General features: G+C 46.7%; 2 protein-coding genes and 2 non-coding genes across 4 annotated transcripts; all 4 read right to left on the reverse strand.

Annotated features, from left to right (window-relative positions):
* Positions 1 to 1,989: 1,989 nt before the first annotated feature.
* Trnac-gca lies at positions 1,990 to 2,061 on the reverse strand. Its single transcript has one exon. It is a non-coding gene; the product is annotated as a tRNA-Cys (tRNA).
* A 1,566-nt stretch (positions 2,062 to 3,627) lies between these two features.
* On the reverse strand, positions 3,628 to 7,952 carry C8H17orf98 (chromosome 8 C17orf98 homolog). Its single transcript, XM_036194968.1, has 3 exons — positions 7,746 to 7,952; positions 4,647 to 4,746; positions 3,628 to 3,816 (listed from the first exon to the last, which is right to left on the reverse strand). The coding sequence occupies exons 1-3, from the start codon at positions 7,950 to 7,952 to the stop codon at positions 3,656 to 3,658; spliced, it is 468 nt and encodes a 155-aa protein (XP_036050861.1). The 3' UTR covers positions 3,628 to 3,655.
* Positions 7,953 to 10,953: 3,001 nt separating this feature from the next.
* On the reverse strand, positions 10,954 to 14,966 carry Rpl23 (ribosomal protein L23). The gene is made up of 5 exons (XM_036195580.1): positions 14,885 to 14,966; positions 14,308 to 14,391; positions 13,853 to 13,981; positions 11,187 to 11,300; positions 10,954 to 11,078 (listed from the first exon to the last, which is right to left on the reverse strand). The coding sequence occupies exons 1-5, from the start codon at positions 14,895 to 14,897 to the stop codon at positions 10,996 to 10,998; spliced, it is 423 nt and encodes a 140-aa protein (XP_036051473.1). The 5' UTR covers positions 14,898 to 14,966; the 3' UTR covers positions 10,954 to 10,995.
* On the reverse strand, positions 14,145 to 14,276 carry LOC118590523. Its single transcript, XR_004945813.1, has one exon. It is a non-coding gene; the product is annotated as a small nucleolar RNA SNORA21 (small nucleolar RNA).
* Positions 14,967 to 18,716: the final 3,750 nt, after the last annotated feature.

Here is an 18,716-nt window from a genome sequence, read left to right on the forward strand (position 1 = left end):
TAACCACCTCGTCCAAGGTCCCCAACTGTTGAAAAGCCACGGGAAAGGTTCTATTGCCTTGGTAACGCACTCATCAGGGCCCTCTGCAAGACGTCAGTCTCCGCCAACCTAGGCCGCCTTCCTCAGGCACCAGGATTTCCAATCTAGCTTTCAAAATTGGACTTCCGGCCAACGCCATCACTCCCGGCTTGTTTTATAGAAATAGATACCGTCAAACGAAATTCCCAAAGTCAGACGTGGTGGCACACTCCCATCATCTCCGCGCTAGGAGAAGGAGAAAGAGTTCGAGGCCAGCGTTTGCACAAAGTTTGAGGTTATCCTGGTCTGAAGAACCTGTTTCAAAAAAAGAAAAAACTGCCTGGGTGTGATGATGTATGCCTTTAATCCCAGGCAGAGGCAGACGGACCTCTGAGCTCAAGGCTAGCCTGGTCTACAAAGCGAGTTCCGGGACGGCCAGGGCTACATAGAGAAAGCCTACCTTGAAAAAAGAGAGCCGGGCAGGCGGTGGAGGCGCACACCTTTAATCCCAGCACTTGGGAGGCAGAGGCAGGCAGATCTCTGTGAGTTCGAGGCCAGCCTGGTCTACAGAGCAAGATCCAGGAAAGGTGCAAAGCTACACAGAGAATCCCTGTCTCGAAAAACCAAAACAAAAAAGAGAGAGAGAGGAGGACAGAGACAGAGAGGGGAGAGAGAAAAAAGAAAGATTTATCCTCGGTCAAGTTCAGAAAGTTTAGCATCTGCCAATTTGCTTCTGGTCTTACAGTCTTTTATTAATTAATTAATTTTTATTTGGGTCTCTATGTAAAACCATGGTTGTCCCCCTCAATGTAGACCAGACTGGCCTTGAACTCAAAAAGATCCACACCCATCTGCCACTAGAGTGCTGGCATTTAAGACGTGTATCTTATGTTTTTTAGTTGTTAAAATTAAAGGACTAGAGAGATAGCCCAGCAGTTAAGAACACTGGCTGCTCTTTCAGAGGATTCTTGCAAAAAATTTTAAGGGCTGGGTGGTGGTGGCGTGGCGCACGCCTTTAATCCCAGCACTCGGGAGGCAGAGCAAGGCGGATCTTTGTGAGTTCGAGGCCAGCCTGGTCTCCAAAGCGAGTACCAGGAAAGGCGCAAAGCTACACAGAGAAACCCTGTCTCGAAAAACCAAAAAAAAAAAAATTTAAGGGACTGGAGAAATGACTCAAGAGCCCTGGCTGCTCTACCTAGAGGACCCAGGTTCAATTCCCAGCACCCACATAGCAGCTCACAACTCCCTAACTCCAGTTCCAGGGGTCTCACAACCTCATACACTTGGGGAAAAAAAGTAGTTACCTGTTCAGGAGGGAAAAAATTAAGGCTTCTTTTTAGAAATACCTAGAAAAAACTGGAGGGATGAGTGAACCAGCTCATGGCTTCCTGTAACTCCAATTTCAAGGGATCCAGCACCGTCTTCTTGCCTTCCTGCCTCCACAGGCATCTGCACACACCACACACACACACACACACACACACACACACACACACACACAATCTTTTTTAAAAATGGTGGTGGTGTTGCATGCTTTTAACCTTAACACTTTGGAGGCAGTTGAATCTCTATAAATTTGAGATGAGTCTGGTCTACACAGCAAATTGCAAGATAGCCAGGGCTACAAAAGGAAGGAAGATAGAAGGAAGGAAGAGATGTCTACCAATCGTCATCCTTTCTCTTCAGGGACCAGTCTTGAACCAGGGCCTCCCATGTGGTTAGCCAGTGCTCTACCACTGAGCTATAGCCCCAGCCTAAGGACTTTGTGTTAAAGTGGAGGGGTATAGTGACTCTGTTTTATTGGTCCCTTGGAAAGTGAGAGGAACATGTATTTCAGAACAAGAGTGGCTTCAAAGTTCTTGTCCATAGCACAGGCAGGCTCATAGCCTCATTCCTAGTCCAGAAGACCAGGTTAAATGTTCCTTGTTATTTATAGTGCCTGGGTTATGGAAATAAAAGAACTAAGGAGGAAGGGGGCACCCGGATTTGAACCAGGGACCTCTTGATCTGCAGTCAAATGCTCTACCCCTGAGCTATACCCCCTCACCTTGTCACTGTCCTCTTCCTTGTCCACTTATGGTGACTCACTATGAACCGGTTCCACCCACACTAATGCCCTGGGGAGCTTTGTGTTCTCAAGCCTCGCCTTCTCTGTACACATCTTCTGCTTTGGCTTTTCTTGGCCACAAAGGAGCAGGGTGGGAACATAAAACAATGACAACTGGTGAGAAAGGAAATGGACATCATGAGCAGAAAATCCTGTGATTTGGGCTAATAAGCACCCCAATGTCATTTGGTCCTCACTGAAGTGTGTGTAGGAAGGAGATGGTTGATGTCAGGTTTTTTATTATTTTTAGGACTAAGAATTGAATTTAAGGCCTCAGCCATGCCAACCAAACTCTCTGCTACACACTCCCAGCATCTATGTTGCTGTCCCTCGAGTTTCTTTTTTTCTTTAGACAAAGTCTCCCTGTGTAGCCAGGTTAGCCTTGACCTGCATCCTCCTGCCTCAGTCTCTAAGCTAGCTGGGATTATAGACCAAACTCCCAGGCCCACTTAAAATGTCAGGATTGTGTTTTGTTTTTCAGAGGGGATGAAAATAACCAGGGAAATCACATTTATTATTGTTGAGACTTGATGCAGGGTCTCTCTATAGTGCTTGCCGGCTCGGAACCTGTTATGTAACCAGGCTGACTTCATATTTGTGCAAGATCGTCCCATTCCCAGCTCCTAAATACAGGGATTACAAGTGTGTGTCACTGCACCTAGCTAGGGCCCCATTGCCTATTCCTCCTGTATTTTTGCCTTTGTTTGTTTGGGTTTGTTTTCTTTTTGTCTCTTTTAAATGACATTTTATTTTATTTTATTTTATTTTTGGTTTTTCGAGACAGGGTTTCTCTGTATAGCTTTGTGCCTGTCCTGGATCTCGCTCTGTAGACCAGGCTGGCCTCGAACTCACAGAGATCCTCCTGGCTCTGCCTCCCAAGTGCTGGGATTAAAGGCACGGGCCACCACTGCCCGACATTTAATTGTGTTTGAGTATATGTATGCATATGGGCATATACATGCCACAGAGTGTATGTGGTAGTCGGAGGACAATTTGTGGCAATCGGTGTGCTCTTTCTACCTTGTGGGTGCTGGGGATCTAACTCAGGTTGTCACACACAGCTCCCTTCCTTGTTCTTGACGGAAACAGTGGCCAGCTTACTGGTACCTAGAGAAGTTTTGTTGAGGGCCAAGCTTATAGTACCTAGTGCTAGCTAGAGAGGTAGCTCGGTGGCAGAATGCTGGTGTTTCGATGCACTAGACCACCGGTTTAATCCCTGGCCCTGCCAAGGGAAGACAGACAAATGTAGCCCCATCTCACCACCCCAGCCTAGAAGGAAACAGAGGCTCCCTTGATTTTTTAATTGATCTTCTCCCTTCCAAAGGTGAAGCTGAGTGTACAGAAACCAACTTGTTCCCTCCTCCCACCCCAGAGAAGAAAGAACACACCTGGAGACACAAACGTAACTTTTTGTTTTTGTTTTCGTTTTTCGTTTTCACAAAATGTAACTTTTAAAAATATAGAATAGCATTGACAGTTCATCTAAACATCTGCTTGGAGATTCATGTCAAGGCCTGTGAAGCAGTGTCTTCAGAAAATAGGGAATGGGGTGACTTCCCCAAACACTGATGGGCGCTGGCGGAGGGCTGGAGTGTTCCGGCGGTAGCCAAATCGACCGTACAAGCCCGTAGTTATCTTCTTCGGATTGGCATTGTAGTAATCATGTCCACTGACCTGCTGGAGGGAATGCCCTGGGGAAAGAGGAGAGTGGCTGAGCCTGCAGACAGTATCCTCTTGTCTTCCCAACTTAAACCCAGTGAGTCACAGCATCCCTACCCCCACAGCTGGGTGCTTCCTCCTCAGAGGCCCTGAGCCCCTTGAAAGAAACTAACAACATGAGGTCCCAGAAACAGATGTCCTAGAAATAAACCCTACCCCAGGTGAGTTTACAAAAGGACTGTGAAGGGTATGTGCTGGGTCTGGACTTGGCTCCCAGAAGATATAAGGATGTCAACCCTTGCCTCTCTCCCATCTGGAGAAAATAGATGAGATCAATTCGATCATGTTATGCAAAGAATGGTAATCTTGTACCCAAAGGTAGAGTTGAATAGGAAGAAGGTTGTCCCTGTCAGAAAAAGTGAATCTTCCTTTTCCCATGGCTGCTAAACTGAGCATGCTCAGGGAGACAGTGTGTGTGTGTGTGTGTGTGTGTGTGTGTGTGTGTGTGTGTGTGTCTTGGGGCAACACACTACGCACACACAGGCAGGAATGCGCTCGAGCACAGGAACAACAGGCTCTAGACTGCATGGGGGAAACTGCAGCTCCATCTCAGCCCTTCCTTACAGACCACTCTAAAATCATGAGGCTGAGGGGGACCTGACATATGGTAGGTGTTCAAGAACTGACTATTAGGAGCACCAAACACTATTTGCTAGGTATGGGAAGAAAAGCCAGGAGAATACAGTCCTTGACCCCCTCTTCCCCAACCAGGCCTCTCTGTAGCCCTGCCTCTCTCAGCTCTGGGGTCCACACTGTTTCCATGGTGGGATCATAGGAGGATGGACAGTGAGATGGCACTTGCCTGCCCCTGCCCAGTTCCTCCTGTTCAGATATCTCTGTCCTTGACCAAAGATGTGGTAATAATCCACTATCCAGCCGTCCCTTCCTGTACCTCCATGATCCTGAAAATGAAGGACAGAAGACTGTCAGTTGGGATGCCTCCGAGTGAGTGCAAACTCCTGGAGCTGCTTTGGGTAAGAGGGAGAAGTAGAGCCAGAAGAAACGGGGGCAGAGGCATTGTGGCTGGTGGGTTCTGTTGCTGGACAGTGTGGATCCTGATCCCAGCCTGTTACTGGCAAGCTATGTGACCAGGGGCCAATTACAGAGCTTCTTCTCGCCCTCTGGTTTCCTCACTAGTAACCAACTGGAAAGCTGCCTTGAGCTGTCCATGACTCAGTTTAGATAAAAGGCCCGCCATAGTAAAGGCTAAATACACATTTTGTTACTGTTTTGTTACACGTTGTTGGTTATTTTTCTCAAGACAAGCAGCTCACATAGCTCAGAGGAAGCCTTAAACCTGTTTAGTTGAGGTTGACCTTGACCTCCTGACCCTCCTGTCTTTACCCTAACTTCTCCCAAGTACACATGCTGCTCCATCCAGCTCAAATATCTTGTTTCTCACTCCCTGCTCCCCACACCCCCAGAGAGGGTTTCTCTGTCACTTTTGAACCTATTCTAGAACTTGCTCTGTAAACAGGCTGGCCTTGAACTCAGAGATATCCACCTGCCTCTGCCTCCCGAGTGCTGGGATTAAAAGTGTGTGCCACCACCACCTGACTTTCTCACATCTTTATTCAAATAAAAATACCCAGCATAGATGTAATTTTGATGATAAACAATAACAAAACAAAACCAGAGCTGGGCATGGGCATGCTGTAACTTGGCAGCTCTTGGGTAGTTTCGAGTCTGAAGCCAGTTTGTCTACACAGTGAGTTCCAGGCCAGCCTGGGCTACTAAGTATGAGATCCTCTCAAGAAACAGACAAACAAAACAAGGAAACACTTTAAAAGCTTGAGTATGGTAGTGCATGCTTACACTCCGGATGCATAGGAGGGAACAGGAGGGTCCCAAGTTTGAAGGTAACCTGAGCTGGAAAATGAGTTAGAGATGAAACTCTGCCTCAAAAGAAAGGGGTGGGGGTTGGAGGCAGAGCTGGAGAGATGACTCAGTGGTTAAGAGTTCTGGAAGCACCTCTAGAACACCCAGTTCAATTCCCAATACTCACATGAAGGCTCACAACTGTCTGTAACTCCAGTGCAGGGCATCTGACACCCTCTTCTTTCCTCTAAGAGCCCCAGGCACACAAGTCATGTACAGACATATGTGCAGGCAAAACACTGTGTGTGTGTGTGTGTGTGTGTGTGTGTGTGTGTGTGTGTGTGAATGTGTGTGAATATGTGTGTGAATGTGTGTGTGTATGTGTGAATATGTGTGTGAATGTGTGTGTGTGAATATGTGTGTGAATGTGTGTGTGTATGTGTGTGTGTGTGTGTGTGTGTGTGTGTGTGAATATGTGTGTGTGTGTGTGTGTGTGTGTGTGTGTGTGACAAACTGGACATAGTGGCATGTCTTTAATCCTAGCAGTTGGGAGGCAGAGACTGGTGGGTCTCTGTGAATTCCAAGCCAGCCTGGTCTACAGAGCCAGTTTCAGGCCAGCCAGGGTCACATAGTGAGACCCTATTTAAAAAAAAACAAAAAACAAAAAAACAAGCCGTGGCACATGCCTTTAATCCCAGCACCAGATCTGGGGAGGCAGAGCCAGGCAGAACTCTGTGAGTTCTAGGCCAGCCTGGGCTACCAAGTGAGTTCCAGGAAAGGCACAAAGCTATACAGAGAAACCCTGTCTGGGGGGGGGGGGGCAAACCAAAACAAAAAAAAACAAAAAGCAAAGCAAGCTGGAAAGTGGTGGTGGTGCACACCTTTAATTTCAGCACTTGGGAGGTAGAGGCAGGTGGCTCTTTGAATCTGAGTCCAGCCTGGTTTATAGAGCAAGTTCTAAGGACAGGTAGGGCTACACAGAGAAACCCTATCTTTAAAAACCAAAATAAGCAAATAAATAAATAAATAAATTCAAGTCAAGTGGCTTGGGCCTGTAATCTTAGCATTCAGGAAACAGAGGGGAAAGGATTTCAAGTTGGAGACCAGCCTGGGCTACACAGCCAGACTGTGGCTCCAAAACAAAAAAATAAAAATACTGACATTCTTAGACACATATACCTCTGGCTCTTGTTATAAAAGTGCAACCCGGTAGGTCCTTTTTGCCTTCACACCACTGAAATCCACAGATACTTAAGGCAAACGTGTTGGGAGGCACAACAGGTGATGTGGGACTGTGGTCCTGCATGCCCAACCATTGGTTTTATTTTGTATCGGGGTGGTGAACAGGATGCATTCAAGCCAGGACCTCATCCATGTGAGGCAAGTATTGTACCCCTAAACTACATCCTCAACCCCACTCCCAGTTACTGGAAGGAAGATCATTGTGCTTAAGACTTCAAGGATAGCCTGCGAGACAGAGAGACTATATAACCTAAATAAACAAAAACAAAGACAGAAAATTAGATGTTGGGAGAAAATGGCACTGCCAGTTAACAGCCTAAAGATCTACAGTCCTGGGCAAGCACTACTGCAGGGGGATGTCTGCAGAAGTGGGGGCTCCCTTCCCTTGGGCTCACAGGTGTCCCGAGCCAGCCTTAACCCTGCAACTGTGACAGCATAGGACCAAGATACCAGGTCCAGACAATCCCCTTTGTTTGGTTCACAGAGCTCTATGGGAGTTTCTTCAGGTTTTGAGGACCTGCGGTAAGGTCACGCTAGAAGCCCCCCCCGCCCCCGTGATGTCTCCCTTTTGCAAAAACAAGAAATGAGACTGTAGATGGGGTTCTGAGTGGAAAGGACCTCGAGAGCTTAGCACCTCCACTCCTCAGTCACCACACTCCCTCCTCTACTCCCTAATTCACCAACACAGCCCCAGGGTGCTGGCCTCTGCTATGCCCAGCTCTCTGCAGGGCCAGGCCCAGAATTAGGGAGGGCAAAACCTCAAAGTCCTGGGCCACCAAAGTCAAGCACCAAGGGCTGGCTGACAGAATCTCGGGGTCCTCCAGGACATCCCCAAACCTACCTGATCCGTTTTGCGCAAGACGGGCTGAACTACGTGGCTTCGGAAGTACCTACGAGTGTGGTAGTCAAGTTGTGGATTGTAAGGTGGAATTGCGGACCACAGCTTGGGCCTCGTGAGGCCGTAGGCCCGAGCCATTGTGCTCACTGCCACCCCATCCAAAACAAAGCTCTTTTCGAGTCGCAGAGGACACTCACAACAGTGAGGCATCCCACCCACCACAGCCTCAGAAGGCTTTCTGGTGAAGAGAGCACAGATTGGGGCTTCACTGAGCATTGTTACATTGTTACGTAGGTCAAGTTTCTCTCTGAGACACAAACCCTATTGTTCTACATTTCAGGTTCACCACGCCCATCTTAATGTGGTGTTGGGAGTTAACCCAGGGCTTCATGCGCATGCGTACTAGATAAGCACTCTATCAAACTGTACTACATGCCCAGTCTTCTGCGCTCACACTTTATATACATAAATAGTTTTGTTTTGCTTTGTTGGTTTTTTCGAGACAGGGTTTCTCTGTTTAGCTTTGGATCCTGTCCTGGATCTCGCTGTGTAGACCAGGCTGGCCTCGAACTCACAGAGATCCGCTTGGCTCTGCCTCCTGAGTGCTGGGATTAAAGGTGTCATCACCGCCTGGCATACATAAATGTTTTAACATTTCATTCGTATATGAGTTTAGGTGCGCCTGACCCGGAGCTAAGAGTGGTAACCAATCAGGCGGTCGTGGCACGTGCCTTTGATCCCAACTCTAGGGAGGCAGAGGCAGGTGGATCTCTGTGAGTTCAAGACCAGCTTTGTCTATGGAGAGGTTCCAGGACAGCCAGGGCTATACAGAGAAACCCTGTCTCAAAAAACTAAACCAAACCAAAAACAGGTAACGGAACTTAGTACCCTGCAAAGCAGTGAGGCTTTAACATCTTCGGCCACTGCTCCCAGGCTTTATAAGATTCAATTTCTTGGCTGAGTTCTGCTGCAAAGCTGGCGTCTGGATGTGACCACAGTTCAAGAGCATTTTAGAACCTCACCTTCAGTCTAAGTAGCTAAGGGTTTAGGAGGATTTCCTTAAACCACAAACCACAGGTGGTGGGGCTCACTTGTAATCCTAGCATTTGGAAGGTATTCAAGGCCAACCTCAACTACAGATTGGGGTCAGCCTGGGGTACTGCTGATTGTCCCTTCCCCTATCCCCAATTCACCAAGTTTAGTTGCAGAACCAAAACCAGAATTCATTTTTCCCAACCCTCTGTTCAGGACCCTCAGGGCCGGTCCTTTCATCCCACTTTTCTAATCATTCTTAGATAGCCCAGGCTAGCCTCACTTTTTCTTGTTTTGTTTTTCGAGACAGGGTTTCCCTGTGTAGCTTTGCGCCTTTCCTGGAACTCACTTGGTAGCCCACGCTGGCCTTGAACTCAGAGATCCGCCTGCCTCTGCCTCCCGAGTGCTGGGATTAAAGGTGTGTGCCACCACTGCTCGGTTCCCAGCATCATTTTTTTTATAACCCCTAAGTATTGGGATTACAAGTATGTGCCACCTAGAACCAATTATTGTCTTCCAGAAAGAAAGAAAAAAACAGAAAACAAACCCCCCCCAAAAAAAAAACCCTAAACTTAATGGACATGGAATTCTGTCTGGCAGGGATTAGGATACAGTAAAATGCTATATTCCGGTTTATTATTGCCAAGTGACTCTTTCCTCATGCTTCCATTTCCCCACCCACCCTAATAATAAAACCCTAATACAAATGCTCTATGTATCACCCCCCAATGTGTCTTTGCTTACCACTCCAACCCTGTTATGGCACTTGGGGTGAAGCAGGTTGGCAATACTTTTGGGTACTCCTGGGGATTGAAACTGTTCTCAGCCAGGCAAGCCCTCTACTACAGGGCACTTTCAGCCTTCCTCTTTGCTAATTTACCCAAAATGGCCTCAAAATGTACTTTTGCCTCTTCTGGATTACATAGAAACAGCAAAGGCTTTTCTGTTCATTGCTGTATAAATGCCTGATCTTCCAACATTCAAGAAAAAGGCTTGTCAGGTGTAGGCATGTAGACCTATAATCCCAGCACCAGTGAGGTAGTGTAGAAGAGCTTCTAGTTGGGGTTGGAGAGGTGGCTCAGCATTTAAGAGTACTGCCTCCTCTTCCAGAGGACCTGGGTTCAGTTCCCAGCAACCACAGGAACTAACATCATCTATAACTCAAGTTCTAGAGGATCTGACTGCCTGAGGGCACTGTACAGATGGTGCAGATATACAATCCAGCACCAATACACCTAAAATAGACCGGATCACTTATGAGTTTGAGGCATTCCAAGTAAGGATACACATTCCAAGACTTTGCCTCAAAAAAATTTTTTTGAGTCAGGCAGTGGTGGTGAATGCCTTTAATGTACTTGGGAGGCATGGGCAAGAGGATCTCAGTGAGCTTAAGGCTATCCTGATCTACAAAGTGAGTTCCAGGACAGCCTGAGCTGCTAAACCCTGTGTTTAAAACAAACAAACAAACAAACAAAAACGGGCTGGAGAATTGGCTCAGAGGTGAAGAGCACCCACCTGGTGGCCCACAACCATCTGTAATGAGATCTGGCACCCTCTTCTGTGCACATAATAAATCTTTAAAAAACAAATTAATGAACTCAAAAGATCTGCCTGCTTGTTGGTGTTATGGGTGGAAATCACCATGCAGAGATATTAAAAAAGACTTTTTTTTTGGTTTTTTTTTGAGACAGGGTTTCTCTGTAGCTTTGGAGGCTGTCCTGGAACTCACAGAGATCCACCTGCCCCTGCCTCCTGAGTGCTATGATTACAGGCATGCACCACCACCGCCCAGCTAAGACCACTTTTTATACCAGTATCATTCTGTGGATATCGCTTTTCCAGTCCTTAAAAAAGAGCAGATGTGGCTCAGTGGGTAGGAGCACTGATTGCTCTTTCAGAGGATCCAGGTTTAATTCCCAGCACCCATATGACGGCTCATAACTGTAACTCCAGTTCTTGGGGACCCAACACCCACAACAAAGCAGCAGAGGGGCCTGAAAGAGGATGTTGCCCCCCCCCCCCAACTGGAGTTACAGCTACCATGTAGGTGCTAAGACATGAACCTGTGTCCTCAGGAAGAATAACCAGTGGTCTTTATAGCTGATCCATCTCTCCAGGCCCTAAAGATAATCCTTGCTGATGCTGATGAAGGTGTGTCAAGAAAACAAGTTTTTGGAGCAAAGACTTTTTAATGAATATATTTTACAAATACACCGGAGAATCATGCAATGCTGCCTGCATTGGATGCAATCCTGGGCCACAAGTCTGCACATTCCTTTGCGACTGGACCTGTGATAGCAGAGCCTGCGTAGAAAAGGAAGACAGGTTAGAGAGGGCTCCTTGTTCGTGCTCCTAGAGCAGTCAGTAGTCACCCAGCCGAAGACATGCAGGATGGTTTGAACTGATTCTTACCTTTCATCTCGCCTTTATTGTTTACTATGACTCCTGCATTGTCTTCAAAATAAAGAAACACCCCATCTTTTCTTCGATACGACTTTCGTTGTCGAATTACCACTGCTGGATGGACTAAGGAGGAAAAACAGGGCAGCAGTTATCACCTGGCAAAGCCCTGGAACAAGCAGAAATAAAGGCAAGCAGCTACACCTCTCCAGACTGTCCACTCAGCATTAGGTTTCCAGCACCTAGCCACAAGGACAAGAATCAGTGCAAACATCATTCCTTAAACAGTCATCATTTTGTTCAGAAAGAGATATATACGTTCCTTTCCAGAATAATTCCAAAATATAACCTTAAAACACTGTCTGCTACATTTCCCCCTCTTATCCTAGGACCACAGGATCAGAAGTCAGAGCCCAACAGCTCAGTTGACAGAATTTGCCTTGCATGCAAGAGTGACATAGGTTACATGCCTGTAACCTAGCACTCAATGAAGAATGTGGCCTTCACATGATAACCCTAGAGGGCTTGCCATACAAAGTACACACATTTTGACCTGCAAATATTAACTACACCAAATAAAAATGTATCATTACATGTCAGTTTCTACATAGTTCCTTGTTTGCTATCCAACACTTCTAAAGAGAACACTGTTTGATGTGTATTACCCCCAACTTCCCAATTAATTAATGCCCAGTATCTTGACAGTACACCCTTATCATACTAAGGACAGGAAATGTTTTCTTTAGATTTTGTGTTCCTTTTTACTGGAGAAAGATCCCTCATCAGTATATAGAGATGCACAAATAGTACACGAAATCCATTCTGTTACTTTTGCCTATTGATGAGATAGTTCCACTTGGAAAAACAAGACTTTGGGACCTTACTGATGTCAGACAGGACACATGATATGAACCACCACAATCTCTTCGGTCTAAAAGCAGTCTAGTCTGGCTTCCACTTCAATTATATAATTAGAACTAAGCTCAACTTTTTTTTTAAGATTTATTTATTTATTATGCATGCAGAAGAGGGTGCCAGATCTCATTACAGATGATTGTGAGCCACCATGTGATTGCTGGGAATTGAACTCAGGACCTTTGGGAGAACAGTCAGTGCTCTTATCCTGAATCATCTCTGCAGCCCAAAGCTCAGCTTTTAAAGCTACCTGTTTAACAGCCCTCTCCTGCATATTCAAATTGAAGCACTATCTTTATGCACAATATTAAGACTGAATTCCTAAAGACAGAGATTCTGACTACTGTTAAAGCCACAGATCAGGAAAAATAAATAACTAATACCGACTAAGTCTCAATTGGAGAGTCCCAACTAAGATCACAGAAATGAAGGATGTGTCCACAGTGGTGGAGACAACAGAACACCCGCTGTCATCCTCCCCACGAAGTAAGGGTCACATGCTCTGCTCTTCTCTGACAGCCCCCAGAGCCACCACCAGACCCTGAGGTGTTCTGAGAAGAGGCTTTAGGGAACAACAAAAGCCCCCCATCCCGCCGTTCATTCATTCATTCATTTTCTGATACAGTTTCTCTGTGTAGCTTTGCAGCCTGTACTGGAACTTACTCTGTAGACCAGGCTGTCCTCAAGCTCACAGAGATCTGCCTGCCTCTGCTTCCCGAGTGCTGGGATTAAAGGCGTGCGCCACCACTGCCCAGCAAACCTTTTGTTCTTAATTTTTATTTATTTATTTTGTTTTGTTTTTGAGATAGTGTTGCACCACCACTGCCTGGCTTTCCCCAGTTTTTTGAGACAAGATATCTGTGTAGCCCTGGCTGTCCCAGAACTTGGTCTGTAGACCAGGTTGGCCTCAAACCCAGAGATTCACCCATCTCTGCCTCATGGAGTGCTTGGACTAAAGGGGTGTGACACCACCACTGCCCGGCACAAAGACTTCAATACTGGGGTTATGGAGGCTGACAGCAAAGTGTTGCTATAGCAGCACACCCCCACGCCACATTTGTGCCATGCCAAGGGACTGCTAGAACGTCCCTGAAAAAGCAAACAAACAAAAAAAACAAGAACAGTGCTTTCAAACCCAGCACCTAGGAACCCGAGGTGTGTGGACCTGAGTCCAGGTCTACATCGAAACCCCGCAGTGAAAGAGTCAGCCAGGTGGGTTTAGGCTTGTCCCTTTTAATTCATCCATACACCCAATGGAAACACTTTGTGGGGTCGTGCATTACTCCGTTTATTGCCACCACAATAGGAAACTGCCTGTCCGTGGTTACAAGGCATCTTTAAAGCTGTGCTTGCTTCCAGCTGTTCAAACAATAACCACACTTCAAACACACCATTCAGGATTTCCATACAAGAAACCAGAGACCTTTCCTCACAACACCGGGTGGTCTATTACTGTCTGATGAACTTTGCCAGGCGAGCCACAGATTTAAAAAACAGCAGACCTGAGCTTACAGAAGAATATTTAGGAAAACGACAAGATATCACATAAACCAAAACAATCAGGCTCGTGGCTCACGCCTCAAAGTCCAATACAGTCTACAAAGTCAAAAGCTGTCCCGGAGCACCAAAGACTGTAGTAGCATTACAATTGACCAACAGTGTCCGAAAGGACAGCAAGTCATGCGGAGGTTTTGGCAGCCACAGAAATCAATCCCTTTTTCCAAAATATGGAGAACTTCAACTATCCACCATGGTCTACTCACCCTTTTTTCTTAGTTCTGGTTTGCCCTTCTTAACTGTGGCCATCACCATGTCGCCCACACCAGCAGCAGGAAGTCTGTTCAGTCGGCCCTTGATTCCCTTCACAGAGATGATATACAAATTTTTGGCTCCTACAGAAAATAAAACAAATTTTGTATTGCCCGTTAGGGTCAGCCCGGGCCACGCAACAAGTATCTCAACCTCAAAAAGCCAAAGCGATCGCGAAGCAAAAGCGATCTCTTGTACTTGCCAAGCCCCTTCACACTCACGGGACATTCAATCTTTTCAGATGTACCTTGTCACAACACCGATTGAAGTAAACAACACAAGTTGCCACTTCACCCAAAAGTGGTGTTATCACTCTGCCCCTTATTGACGGCTCAGTGGGTCACCAGCAAACGGCCCACTGAGTGCTTTTAAAAGGGGGAATCGAGGCGGGCACGGCCAAGAGCCTCACCTGTATTGTCTGCGCAGTTGATCACAGCTCCTACCGGAAGACCCAGGGAAATCCGGAATTTCGCTCCGGAGGACCCACCACGTCCTGCGGGGAGGGAAAGAAACCAGGTCAAGTAACCACTGTTTCCAGGATTCCCAGTGCCCCTCACAGCCCCACACTACAAGTGCATAAGCTTTGCAAGAGTAGCCTCTCCCCGTGTGCCGCCCAGGTGTCCCAGGACCTGGCTGCTCCCATATTGCCGTCCTCCTGTCGAGGCTAAGGGGGTTTGGACGACTCCAACCTCGCCTCAACGTCTACAGTTACCGACTCTGCAAAGGCAGGCCGACTAGCACCCCACTGCGCAGCCGTGCGCGGGGCGAGCGCACGGGCCCCGTCCAGCCCCACGCTCCGCTCCTGCCAGCTCAGCGCCCCAACTCCGCCACCCTCCTCTTTCCGGGCTTTCCCGAGGCCTCCGCGGCGCGCACCCACTCCCTCTCCGGCCCGAGAACGGCAAAGCGCCGCCGCCGCCCGGAGCCGTCGCCACAGAACCGGCCGGCCGCCCAGCGCGGCGGATGCCAGCGGATCCCCAATTCCTCACCTCGCTTCGACATCTTGAACGCCCGGAAAGAGTCAGAAAGGAAGTTACTCCAAGGGACACTGGGATATGAACTGGAAGCCCCGCCCAGTCAGCCATGTGACCGGATCTCCGGACACCCGCCTGGTTCCCTCGTGGCGCAGCTGTATGACGTAGAAAGCGTAGGCCGCTTTGCTGCATCCGGGAGTTGTGAATTGTGGTTTAATTCTGTAGGCACACCTGAATTTGGTTCTCCTCCCAACGGCCGCGGAAGTAATTGGAGACAGACACATTTTTGTCTTTATTAATTTGTTCAACAGCTTCTTTTGAGCTTCATTGCCAAGCTCTTCTCTGGATACCAGGAATTCAAAAATAATTCGTGCACCGGGCGTGGTGGCACTCTCTGGGAATCCCGGCATTCGAGAAGCTGAGGCAGGAGAACCGCAAATTTCGACGTGAGACTTTTCAGAACAAATAAATACATAAGTAAAAATAAATTGTTCCCAAAGAACAGAGAGACATGGGGGAAGAGCGAGCTCAGAATGTTTTCTTTATGTTGTGGAACAATGGCTGTGGGGCGCTATAGATCACTCCCATCTGTGTATTCGGTACCATTGCATTCTGTTTTAGTTTTAGTTTTTTTCAAAGTGAATTTGCCCGGTTTTTCGAAACAGGGTCTCTGTGTAGCCCTGGCTGTCCAGGAACTCGCTCTGTAGTCCAGGCTGGCCTTGAACTCAGAGATCAGAGATTCTCCCCCTCCACTCCCCGCGCCACCACCGCGGCCAGTCCCCCCCCCCACACACACACTAGCTTTTGGAGCCTGTTCTGGACTAGCTTTGTAGATCCACCTGCCTCTGCCTCCCGAGTGCTGGGATTACAGTTTTTTGTTTTGTTTTGTTTTGTTTTCATGACTGTGCACACAGCTGAAGTCAGACAACGGCTGAGTATCTCATCTTCCATTACTCTCAAAATTACCCCACACAGCCGTCAGTGAATGATTGGCTCTGTTGCTTCTTAACGATGTGCAAAGTTTCTAAATAAAGTTCAAATATAGTATACTTTATGTGTGTGTGTGTATTATAATATATATAGTATAATGAAAATGAGCGTATTTTAATTTATTAGTATCAATCGTCCCCTTTTCACTGCCTCAACCTCTCCTCATTTTCCCCCTCTTTCCTTCTGTTGACACATTCATTCAAAAATGTGTTGAATGCTTACTTTAGGCCAGATTCTGTCCAAGCCATACATCAGATTACATGAAGGAACAAAATAGAATTGTTTTTGCCTTTATGGATTTTACTATCTGCCAGAGTAGAGGTTAGAAGCAGCTATTAGACACTAAAGAACAGACATAGTTTTGAAAATTGCAGTAGTTCATTAAGTGGAACAAATAATTATGAAGAAAGAAAAGTAAGGGGTCTGGAAGGTGGAGAGGCAGATTACAATGGAAATATTAATGCCTGATGGTGCAGACTTGTAATCCCACATATTCAGAAGTTAGGCAGGAGGATCCCAAGTTCAAGGCCACCCCGGCAATGTAGAAAGACCCTGTCTGAAGATGTAAAGTAGGAAAAGGGCTGGAGGTGTATCTCAGTGGTGGAACACATGCCTAACAAGATTCTAGGTCTTGGGGCTGGGGATTTAGCTCAGTGGTACAGCACTAGTCCCAGGTTCGATACTCAGCTCAAAAAAAAAAGGAATATTCTAGGTCTTGTCCACAACACTGAAAAAAGGTGGGAAGTTTCTATTTGTGTGTGTGTGTGTGTGGTGTATGTAAAATCATGGCCAGAAAGAGGGATCCATGAGTAAAGGTGCTTGCCATGTAAGCCAGACCACTGAGTTTGATCACCAGAACCCAGGTAAAGGTGGAAGGAGAGAACCAATTTCATAAAATTTTTCTCTGAACCCACACACAGCATGGCACATGTGCCCACACACACATTATTTATTAATAAGTAACAATAATAAAGTTTAAAGTATCCAACAGTCAAAGGTCACTTACAAGCCCTATACAGGAACTTGCCTAAAACTTGTGACTAGCAAGGAAGCTGGGTGTGCCTGAGAGAGGCGAGGAAGGATGAGCTGCAGGAGCAAGAAGGAACTCAACAAAATCATGAGGAATGATTTGAGAAAGTGTAAGTCCAGAATGGTGGAATGTCTGAAGTCCCAGGACTTGGGAGGCAGTGGACGGAGGATTGCTGGGTGTTTGAAGCCAGCTTGTGCCAATCTGCAATTCCCTGTCTCAAAAAAATAAATAAATAAAATAAAAAGAAAGAAAGAAAGAAAAGAAATAAGAAAGAAAAGAGAGGTAGAGCTAGAGAGGTTACTCAGTGGTTAAGAGCATTTGCTCCTTTGGAAGAGGACCTGGTTCTGTTCCCAGTACACACACAGCAGTTCACAACCATCTGTGACTCCAGTTCCCACGGCTCTGACACTCTCCTTTGGCCCTGTGGGCATCTGGCAAGTATGTAGTGCCTGCATATGATATGTGCACTACTATGCCAGGCAGGCGATGTTAGCCCACACCTTTAATTCCAGCATTCAGGAGGAGGAGGCAGGTGGATCTCTGGTGATTTCAAGGCCAGCCTGGTCTACAGAGAGAGTTTCAGGACAGCCATAGCTACACAGAGAAACTCTGTCTCAAAAAACAAACAAACAAAAAACCAAACAAAAAAGATAGGATCTTTCATAATTTGCCCCATAAGTTGCTCATATACCCTTGAAATCGCTCTGTGACCCAGGCAGGGCTAGAACTTTCGATCCTCTTGCTTCAGCTTCCAGAGTCATTGAAATTACTGAACTGCACCACCATGCTCAGCTTTTACTCTTAATTTTTTTTTTTTTTTGAAGTACAGTCTCACTGTGTATCCCTGGCTGGCCTGGAACAAGATATTGTCCAAGGTATTTTCTCCACACTAAGTTAAGGACGATCATGTTGGGAAGAGAGATCTCAGAAACTGAGCACAAGAGTGACAGACTAGAGAAAATTTAAAAAGAAAAAGAAAAATCTAAAAAGGAGGCTGGAATCCCCAGTGTTCCTTTGTATTCGTCACTGGGCCATTGTCTCCTTCCTCCTCCTCCTCCTCCCCCTCTTTTTCACGTTCACTCTTCACCCCTTCATCAACACCTTCTTCCCCTTCCCCTTCGTCACTATCTGTGTCAGGAACCAATAGCATTGCAAGGGATTTGGCCAAATGCCACTTTTTTTTTTTTTTTTTTTTTTGAGACTGAGTCTCTCTGGGTAACTAACTATGTTCATATAAACTAGGACAGCTGGCCTTGAACTCACAGGGATCTACTTGTGTCTACCCCGACTGCCGGGATTAAATGAGTTAACCACTATTTTAGAGTTAATATTGGTGTGATGAAACACCATGACCAAAAGCAAGTTGGAAAGGAAAAGGTTTATTTGGCTTACGCTTCCACATCACTGTTCATCACTGGAGAATGTCAGGACAGGAAGTCAATCAAGCCTGGCAGGAACTGGAAGCAGAAGCTGAATAGGAGCCATGAAGGCTATTGCTTACTAGCTTGTTCTTTATGGCTTGTTCAGCCTGCTGTCTCATAGAACCCAGGCCCACCAGCCCAGGGATAGCAACACCCATCAGTCACTAATGAAGAAAATGCCCTACAGGCTTCCCTACAGCTTGATCTGATCCCTACATGCATTTTCCTGGGACTAACTCTGTAGATCAGGCTGGCCTCAAACTTTCAGTGATCCACCCGATGAAGACATTTTCTTAATTGAGGTTCCCTCCTTTCCGATGACTTAGCTTGTGTCAAGCTGATATAGAACCATCCAGTAGAGCCAACTTGTCCGACTGTCAAATATCCCCTTTGATGACCTCTCCTA

Source organism: Onychomys torridus, chromosome 8, assembly GCF_903995425.1.
Source record: "Onychomys torridus chromosome 8, mOncTor1.1, whole genome shotgun sequence".
Classification (NCBI taxonomy): domain Eukaryota; kingdom Metazoa; phylum Chordata; class Mammalia; order Rodentia; family Cricetidae; genus Onychomys; species Onychomys torridus.